Source organism: Rhipicephalus microplus, chromosome 5, assembly GCF_043290135.1.
Source record: "Rhipicephalus microplus isolate Deutch F79 chromosome 5, USDA_Rmic, whole genome shotgun sequence".
Classification (NCBI taxonomy): Eukaryota; Metazoa; Arthropoda; class Arachnida; order Ixodida; family Ixodidae; genus Rhipicephalus; species Rhipicephalus microplus.
The window spans coordinates 43,227,776-43,237,679 of NC_134704.1; the positions used below are offsets into that span (position 1 = coordinate 43,227,776).

The window sequence follows — 9,904 nt, forward strand, 5'->3', positions numbered from 1 at the left end:
AATTTTCTTTTTCCAAAAATCCGCTGTTCAGCACCATATCAGTATGTTCAGTTCAGTTTCGGTGAAGTTTAATAATATTTTTTTTTCTCGCGGCGTAGTGTTACACTACAATGACTGCAACATTCATAAACAATGCATGAGATGTTGCACGATGCAGTGCAGAGATACAAGGTAACGGATAGCATGAAATAGCAGGAAAGACGATCCAGTCAATGTTTCTTTATTTTTGTATTTTTTTTTATTTTATCATTTAATTTTTTTGTGCATATGTGCAGGCATGACATTCAGCTCTTGCTAATTTCCACAAATCACGTACACAGTGTGCTCTTTATTTACTTCTTCTGTGGTTGAATAAACTCAAAGTTAAACTGAAACATAATTGTCTGCGTGTCTGCCATAAAACGCTTAAATCTTGTGTTCTAACATCCTACATTTTTTTTTTCTGAAGCTTAGATGAAATGATAAGCTATGACCTGCCAGATCAAATAGACGCCGTGCTGAAAATTACCCAGCAACAGTCCTTGCTCTACGTAGGGTATTCTCAAGGAACAGCGATCATGTTCGGTCTGCTTGCATCCAAACCTGAATACAATAAGAAGGTAAGCATCTGACTAGACAACAGCTACATCACCTTGTTTTCAAAATGACGAGTGAGGTCACACTAAAAATTAAGTGAGCAAAAGCCCATTTCCGAACATTTTTCTCGGTTAAGGCTTTTGGATACCGTCGAGTGAAACGAAGTCGAAATGAACAAAAGGAGTGAAAGGCTACTGAAGTAGAAAAACTTAATGAAATGCTTTGCAGGGCACGTTAACTCATTCCGGTATTGATTTGAGCGCGAACGGAGAGCACACAGGAAAGGAAAACAACTAGATGAGCACTTCTGTAATCGTCCTCCATTTTTGTGTGTTGTCTATTCGCGCTGAAATCTATATTGATGCTAAGAAATACTCTAACGCGCATAGCTGTTAATTACACTCAATGGTGTACTTTAAACGTACTGTTTGCTCATCTTGGATTGATTTATTGACTCATATATAACGTTTAACATCTCAAACTATAATATAAATTTGTGAGACGCCGTAGCGGAGGGCTCCGCTAATTTAGACCACCCGGGGTTCTTCACCGTGCACCCAAATCAACACACGGGCTTTCTGTATTTCCGCCTCCATCGGAAATGCAGCCGCCGCAGCCGGGATTCGATACCGCTACTTGTGGGTCAGCAGATGAGTGACTTAGCCACTGGACCACCATGGCGGGGCTGCTTGTTTGCTTGACAAGATTTAGAAAATGTGGCATAAAGACCAAATCGAACTTTCACGTCGGCTTTATTTTTCCTGTGAACCAAAGAGTGCCTTAGTGGTACACTCTTTATACTTTTTTTTACCTCTTCTATTCACTCTCTCCCACTTTCATTCACTTCACCATTTTATACTTCACGCGAACTTCAAAATACCTGATTTTCATGAATTCACGCTATCACGAACTATCAAAAGGACAAGTGCAAAAAAAAAAGGCACTTGGGGTGATGACCCGCGGCAAAATTGCTTTTGCGATATAGTTAAGCAAATATATGTCAGCGTATTTTCAGGCCGATAAGGTGCTGTCAGTATATATCGATTCTCAATTTGTTCTCACAGATTCGACTGTTCAACGCCTTCGCGCCGGTAGCCTTTATGGGACACATGACAGCGGCCCTGCGTCATTTAGTGCCGGTGGCTTCTTTGTTGGTGAGAATGCTTACTTCTATTTCAACAAGTTTGTCAAGCCAAGGTTGGAGATTTAGAGGGAAGTTGAAGGCTTGCCATCCTGTATGCGCTCGAAAGAAAATAGACTCAATAACGTTGCTAGTTTCACTAAACGAGCAATCACCAAGACTCCCTCGGGCTGCGCACGTAAGCCAGAGTTTTCCTGATGCTGTAGCTTTAAATATTGCGTGAAGTCATAGCATTCATCAATTTCGATTGAGTAGCTGAATATTGCATTCTCCCTTCCAGGTCCTACTGGGCTATCATTGCGAGTTCTTAATTACACTTGATAAGAGATACCGCTTGCAAATGTTCAAACTAATATTGACGGAAATCCTAAATCACCGCCCCTCCCCCACTCACCAATGAAGCAGTATACGTTGAGCTTTCTGTTTTTTTGTTATTTTCTTTTTCAGGATATTTTTCAGCTTATCTGGAAAGGGTCACTTGAAGAGGACAAAGGCTCCGTCTTGAGCGGACTAAGAGAGCTAACGTGCATTAAAATTCTGCCTGTCTGTAAAGTTGGCTTTTATGCCATTAATGGAGGGTTTCCCGTGGAATGGAACAAGGTAGGTCTGTCTGGTTGCACTTAAAGGCAGATTACACTTTTACAACCTGCTAAGGCATGTTGCCGGGCTAGTTGGTTGAGATTCATCATTTTCACTGGTATAGCGGACCACGACAAGGACACACACAAAGGAGAGATGCACACACACACAGCGCTAACTTGCAACTAATGTTTTATTTGCGATCACACACGCTGTTTATACAACAGTAGAGCGATAAAACCTGGATAATGTCACGTCACTTTGACGGAATCTTCACTTTGACGGGATAGTGTAGATCGTCGCTATCGGTGATGACACGTGCACGGGATGTGCTGTATTCTTGACGTGACATTATCGTGTCCTTGTCGTGGTGCGCTATACCAGTGAAAATGATTCACAACCTGCGTGCGTCTAAAGTACCGAGGGATATTTTTATAAGCCTACACCGCATTCTTAGCTACCGACAGCCATGAATGGCTTCCTACATCTCCTATGAGCTTTGTTTAAAATACACAGAGTAGCCAGCCAGTCTAGGAACTGGCTAACATCCCTGTTCTTTCGTTTATTTATTTCCTTTTCGCTTGTTTAAAATACAGAGCACTCTGTGACAACTTTTGCAGCCGAGCGTTGTTCCTGGAAGGAGCTCACTATAAAAGTCTTAATTAGAGCTCTTCTTGTCATGAGACAAAGTCAAAGTTATAGTTCAGACAAGCTACCACTGCGCTCTCCACTTCGTTACGTCCAGGTATGGACACAAAACTGAAAACGTCTTCTAATTTGCTATTTTCTTTGTTATATTGAATCGTCTCGTTGTATGTCATGTGACGTCACAATCAATCTCAGTACTATCTTAACTTCAATCACAATAATCACCTCCGAAAGCTTCCCCCATAATAATGTTCAAGCAGCTTGAAATGCAGTGATTTTTATTCCTTCAGCAGACCTGACCGCTACTGTATTATAGGGAAGAATAAGTGTTTCTTTGAAAGAACGCTTGTTTCTGCGCTCTAAATTGCTTAGTGAAACCATCGATTTTTCGAGGTGCCTTGCCTCCCCGTCTCGCGGCGATGGCCACGGAACATGCCAGAGGCCCGCCTGGTCAGAGTTTCTCACATCCGTCAACTACAAGGAATCGAGCTGGCTTCCCAGTGACACTGAAGACACCGATCTATATTCTATATCACAAGATGACACATCCAATGACAGCTTCATACCTGTCCGAGTGAGAGAGTGAAGCAAAGGACTACCAATACATCAGCATCAGCTCCTGCAAGTACAGCGACTGTACAGTCAAGGCCTGCGCGCTGGCCGCACGTCATCATCATGTCGGAATGTCCTTCAAGCAACCTACGACTTCTGAACAGGCAAGCCCTCTCCGTTGCTCTGGAATGTGTGGTGCCAGATCAAATTAAGAAAGTAAGAGTAAACCCAAGGAAGAATCTTCTCGCCATAGACGTGCACGATGTCAGTGCGCTAGGACAGCTGCAGCAAATGACTGAGCTAGGCGACATTAAATGTGCCACTTTATCCGGATAGATGATAAATCAATTGCCGGTATGATTTATGACATCGACATTGCCATTCCTAACATTGACTTGCCTACCCTCATCAAGCCTGCGTACGAAGGCACTGTCATTACGCAAGTGCGGCGCCTTGGAAATACGTGCTGCGTAGAATTGATATTCAAGGGAGATTGCATACCGTTCCACGTTAAAGTTGGAGATTTCCGACATCCAGTTTGACCATTCATTCAAAAGCATCAGGCACCAGCGCATTCACAAGCATCATCACTGCATCAGGCTAGAACACGTCAAGGGCGTATGCCCCAACTCACGACTGTGTCCTTGTTGGGCTGAACCTCATGCCGAAGACACCTGTATGGCGACTACTCTGAAGTGCGCCAACTACAGTAATCCTCACGCTGTCTTGTCAATCTGTCCTCGAATCCAAAAGGAGCGCGCGGTTCTCAAACGAATGGCCCGGTATAACTAGAAACGCAGGGAGGTGTGCAATAAGATCTCTACTTTACAGCAATACCGGCCCCATTACTCAGCAATGCATCTACGCAGCCCTTAACATCCGATATTATTTTCAAAGGGAGACTAGAGGCAAGTATTAGGCCGATGTTGATTGCAGAAATAGCTGTTCGGATACCTCGTAGTACTACTTTAGTGCAAAGGAAGTGCTTATTTTGAAATGAAATAACATTTCCGTGGTCCGCATCCTGTCAGCACACTTCAAATCCCCCGCCTAAAAGTGGCCATCTCACGTAACTGTTGCCGTGCACAACGTTACCCGGCGTTACTGCGCCGCCGCCGACACTAGTAACAGCAGAGTCAAAGTAGCGGGAGCCACAGCAGCAACAATGACCCTTGAAAAATTGCATGCAATGGCGTCCGAGATGGCAGGCGTGCTTGACTCCCCTAGATATACGAGCTGTCCAGTTAAACCAGGCAAAAATTGAATTTTAGAACCACTCGCGCCACTCCCCATGGTAACTCCCAGCGGTTCTTTCTTACACGAATCAAAGAGAAACGAACAAGCAGCATTTTGTTACGTCCCTTCATGCACAAAAGGTTTTTATTTAGTGTCGCTACTTCAATTACTAGTGATTAATTGCAGGTTGTAACTTTGATGTCATCCGGATCACTTTGCGAATCTCCTACTTGTGGCGCAGGTGTTCACTTGCATTTATCTTAATTTTTTGTAAGTAGGGCTAGGCTATTGATAATATTGTCGTTTTAAACAGTGTCATACATTAAGCTTTCATTATTACAAATTATTTGACTTTAATGTCCCTTTACACATATAATAATCGTCGTCTGTTCGCACGCATGTGCGTGCGTGTGCGCTTTTTGTATTTGCGCGTGTACCTACAAAGACAAATATTGTGTTTACACCAACAGCTCGGACCAAGTTTAAAGCTCAGTCAGTGGGGATAAGGTATCTTATTACATCGATAGCGTTAGAGAGCTCGTGTCGCAGAAAACCCGCCGCTAGCGTCGGCTTTGTTGGTTGCGAGCGAAAAATTGTCTGTGCATTTGTGACCAATAAATCAAGTTACCGACATAGCCGCGAGAGGCCGTTACTGGTCCACGCGTGTGCGTGGACAAGTAGTAGTAGTATTAGACAAGTAGTCACACCTGAAAAGCCGCGCGTTCGAAGAAAAAAAGTTCTGAACGTCACGAGGCGCGGTAGCTTTTTTTTTTTTTTTGGCCTGCCACGCCTTTCTGCTTAGCTTCGAGCGCTTTTGTCGGGACAAGAGAAGAGATAATGCGATTGCAGCATGCGACAAACCTTTGTAACTCCACCTGCACTGGACGGATTCTTAAAATTTTTCGGCGTTTAATTCATGAGCAAATAAGCTCTTCTAGTGAATTCACTTCATGGCTACTTTAAAAAGTGTTTCAGGGCCCCTTTAACGCATTTTGTTTGACAGGTGTCACGAAGAAAACGAGCCGATTTGGCTGGTCCAATCTACTGTCTGGTCCAATCGCGCTGGTCCAATCTACTGTCTGCGTGTTTGTGTGCGTTTGTGTGTATGTATGTAACAAAGCATATTAATAAGTACGCATTTAGCTGTTCAAGGGTGCACTAGGGACCAGATTTCGCTATTGCGGTCAACTCTTAAAGGCGAAGCTTAAGAGTCCCTAAATTTTTTGGCATTATTGTCAGTTTCCACCATGATGTACTAATGGACATTGCCACAAGCCTGACATCAGGCTACAGTACTAATTCTGCTGACTTCCCGCAATAGTCTTGCTAGTTGTGCTGACGTCAAGTACCAAAACATTCAAAATAGCCACTTGTGTGTCGCCGATAGAGTCATGGTGCGGAGCGGTCGTAGAAACGTCTCAATATTTTTCGCAAGCGTGAGACGAGAAGCTTGTATCGTATCGGTATGTGGAGTGGAATCTGCCCAATGTTTCAGAGTATACTCATGCTTACCATGTCATACATTGAATGTACACCTATTGGGATCATTAGGACTTAATCTTTGATCAAACGCAAGAGCAAGTCAACTAAAAAGGTTCGTTTTAGTACACATTTAAAAAAGTAACGCGTGTGTCGTGCAAAGAACAAATATTTTGCGTAGAAACAGTTTAGGAAAATTTCTTGCTTTCTATTCTCACTAAATTTATTTTTCCTTTTCTTGGGCGCAGACTAGGCTTCCAGTCTTCTTTGCTAATTATCCTTCAGGGACTTCAGTGCGGAATATTGCACATTTCTCTCAGGTAAGCACCCTTGTCGGCGCAATTAACTGAGCTGCGTAAATGAACGCATGCCTTTCCTACTTGTTTTTGTTTATAGGAATGCAGAGAGAGGATTTGTAAGTGAGGCTGAATTACAGAAATGTAGATCTCACAGATTCAATAATAAACAGAATCGTCAATAACAAACGTATCTTATCTTGTTGCTCTTATTATCGCAGCTAGTCAAGTCTAACCGTTTCCAAAAATATGACTGGGGGCCCACTAAAAATGTTGCCACCTACGGAACAGTATGTATACTTTTATGGCTTTAAAGAATCACTCCGATTTTCTACTCTTCTGGGTGCCACTTTTTCAAGAACGCAGAAACTAATAACGGAATTGACTTTTAACGAGCGCTTTAAGAACAACGTTTATCACAAAGTTTATTTCACTTGTGACAGGAATGGTCACTCTTGACCTTACATCTGCTGCCTCTTGATTCACAAATTAAAACTTTCAATCACTCCTGCGTGGCATGTGCAGGATTACAACTTGATAGCTATAAACAATGTGAAGATCATAACGGCATTAGAGTTCAGATCACTCGTGAGCGGTCTGTATCGTCGTCATTGTCATTGTTGTTGGAAGAATGAAACAAGGCATGTTTTGCGTGATATTGGATGTCTATTACAGGAGGTTTGCTTGGGCTCGCTCTTTTTGTGTTTTGTCTTGTCTTAATAAAGTTTGTAATTCACTCATGCTTCTAAAGCAAGCGTAGAAACGATGTCTTTAACGGCACTTTTTGCCCACTATCTACATTAGACCTTACCTCAATGCGTTCATACCAACAGCCAAGGCCTCCGGCCTACAACTTGGCCAATGTCAAAGCACCGGTGGTACTGTACTGGAGTGACGGCGACGTGCTGTCAACACCTAAGGATGTGGAGGACCTCGCAAAGATACTACCAAACGTGGTCCTCAACTACAAGGTGCCCGTGAAAGGCTTTACGCACTTGGACTTTGAATGGAGCATCAAAGCGAAAGACCATCTTTACCGGAAAGTGCTGGAGATGATGTCAAAGTACAGCAAGAAATAAAAGAACGTACCATTCCCAAAAATACTAACTACGTAGAAGTACACCACCTAAGCTAAATACAAACCCCATACACAGAAACGCTGCGCGCTTGTCAATCTCCTACGCAAGAGAGGCGCAAAAGGCAGTTTTCTTTCTAACCATAAGTATTTTTTATGCCAAAGATAATAGCCTGCATATCGAGTACTAAATGTCCGTTGTTCCTATCTAAAATATGGTCTTTGGCTTGGCGATAATGAAATCAGCAAGGACCTTCAAGCTTTCAACGCACAATTAGTGACACGATTAATATGTGTGCAAAAACAAATTACAGGAAACGTGCTAAAAGTACTTTACGTCACAAAATTGAACAAAGTAATAGAATATAACATTTCGGCAAATATATGTGGTTGGGATAGTGATTGGATTTATTCACAAGTTGTAACCGACTACAGTGGACAAGGACAACGCTGACACATTTATTTTTGTTTTTCGTTTTGTAGTTTCGCTGCTTCATACAAACCGTAACACGTAAACATTCAAACCTGCTAATACGATACCGGTTTTTACTATATCCGTCACAACGATGCGAAGCTACTGCGACTTCCACGTTTGTATACATATGGTGAAATAACCCACTTGCAGCAAAGCTCGCATGCCGCATTATCCGCTATAAGAATGCATTCTGGCTGTTGGATGTTCGCGCCGAAAGGTAAGGGTGTGCGATATCGACAAAAAGAGAGAAAACAAAAAAATTCAAGCTGCGGAACGTCCGCCCACAACCCCAACGTCCACGCAGCGCTCCTTCGGATTTACAATATGCTTTATTGCACAGCTTGGTGGCATTGTGGCAAAGCTAATTTTTGATATCTGCTATTGCGTGGTTGTGGTAACGGCACCTGTTAAAGCACTTTCGGACATGTGACTTGAATGAAAACTCGACACTTGGTAAAGCTTTAACGTCCCACACTTCAGGCGTTGTCATTATATGGCTGAATAGGGCCTGTGATGGTTCTACGAAAGTGACCAAATTTACAGAAGTGTCCGAAAAATCAGCATCTTTGTCATGCTTACCACTGACGTTTGTTGAATAACACACCCAACGCTTTGGATTTCTCGCAAAAGCCTGCCGTCCACTAATTAGCGTTTTTTTTTTTTCGTGTGTAGCAATTAGCGGTTATGCCAACGAAATATTCGTGGCGCTTGGGTATTGATTTCAGTGGGTTTTACTATAAAAGTTTGAGGGTCATGAACAAGAGCGAAAGCCAGTAACAGGTATCCTTATCAATAAACTACAAGCGTCAACGCGATGCACAAGATCCACACCGGTGTAAGAAAACTTAAAGTGACACTAGTGTAAAGCAATAGCCTGGCTTAGGCTGATAAACTGTGCTCCGAGCACTGAAATGTTTCCCAAGTTTCCCTATGATAAGTTAATTATTACCGAAGAAAATCAAGGGTGAAGTTTTTATTTGTTTTTTTTTTCAAGTTTCGCGGTGAGATCGCTGCACGCGACGTCATGGATTTGAAAATGTGATTTTCGTGTTTTCGTGGCGCAGGTTCGATTAAATTTTCCTACACTTCGTACGTTAGGTCTATTACAGCTAAATATAACGATGTACTTTATTTTTACTGATTAAAAACTACGTAGAACCCAGCAGATGCCATCAAAGCCTATGACGTCACGGTGCGGGACTCTCAGGGTAGCATATTCGCCGGCATTTCCTTTTCAGCCTGTTTTCTCGCTCTAAGGGGTGTTTTCGTAACTGGGAAGTCGCATTTTTCTAATACTCGAAAAATTTCTTTTTTTATGTAGCGTCCCTTCAAAGAAATCCAAGCACACCACCAGACACTTCCCTGCTCAGCTAAGAACAAACAAATCGCGCTGGATTTATAATTGATGTTTATTGGAAACTGAAAATATACATAATAGTAATATCATGTGTGAGGTTTAATGTCCCAAAACCACCATATGATGGTGAGTGACGCCGTAGTGGAGGTCTCCGGAAATTTCGACCTGCTGGAGTTCTTTAACGTGCACCCAAATCTGAGCACATGGGTATACAACAGTTTCGCCTCCATCGAAAATGCAGCCGCCACAGCCAGGATTCGATCCCACGACCTGCGGGTCAGCGGCCGAGTACCTTAGCCTTTAGACCACCTCGGCGGGGCAATATACATATTAGGCCATCAAGTTACACTGGCTATCTTGTTTAAAAAATGTGGCAGCGGATTGGAAACATGCAGCGATAAGAGATAGGAAACGCAATGAATAGAACACTAAAATTACAGGAAGGCAGCTGTCAAGATTGTTTTGCAACTTTTACTCTACAGTTTCTTTT

The 9,904-nt window shown here is 42.7% G+C and overlaps 1 protein-coding gene across 1 annotated transcript in view; it reads left to right on the forward strand.

Moving 5' to 3' along the window:
• The window catches only part of LOC119173888 (uncharacterized), a 49,298-nt gene extending 41,712 nt beyond the window's left edge, over window positions 1-7,586 (forward strand). The window contains exons 13-18 of the mRNA XM_075894495.1: window positions 449-599; window positions 1,641-1,730; window positions 2,165-2,317; window positions 6,460-6,531; window positions 6,729-6,797; window positions 7,341-7,586. Coding sequence (XP_075750610.1) covers window positions 449-599; window positions 1,641-1,730; window positions 2,165-2,317; window positions 6,460-6,531; window positions 6,729-6,797; window positions 7,341-7,586 — 781 coding nt within the window. The remainder of the gene's footprint in view (window positions 1-448; window positions 600-1,640; window positions 1,731-2,164; window positions 2,318-6,459; window positions 6,532-6,728; window positions 6,798-7,340) is intronic.
• The last annotated feature ends 2,318 nt before the right edge of the window (window positions 7,587-9,904 follow it).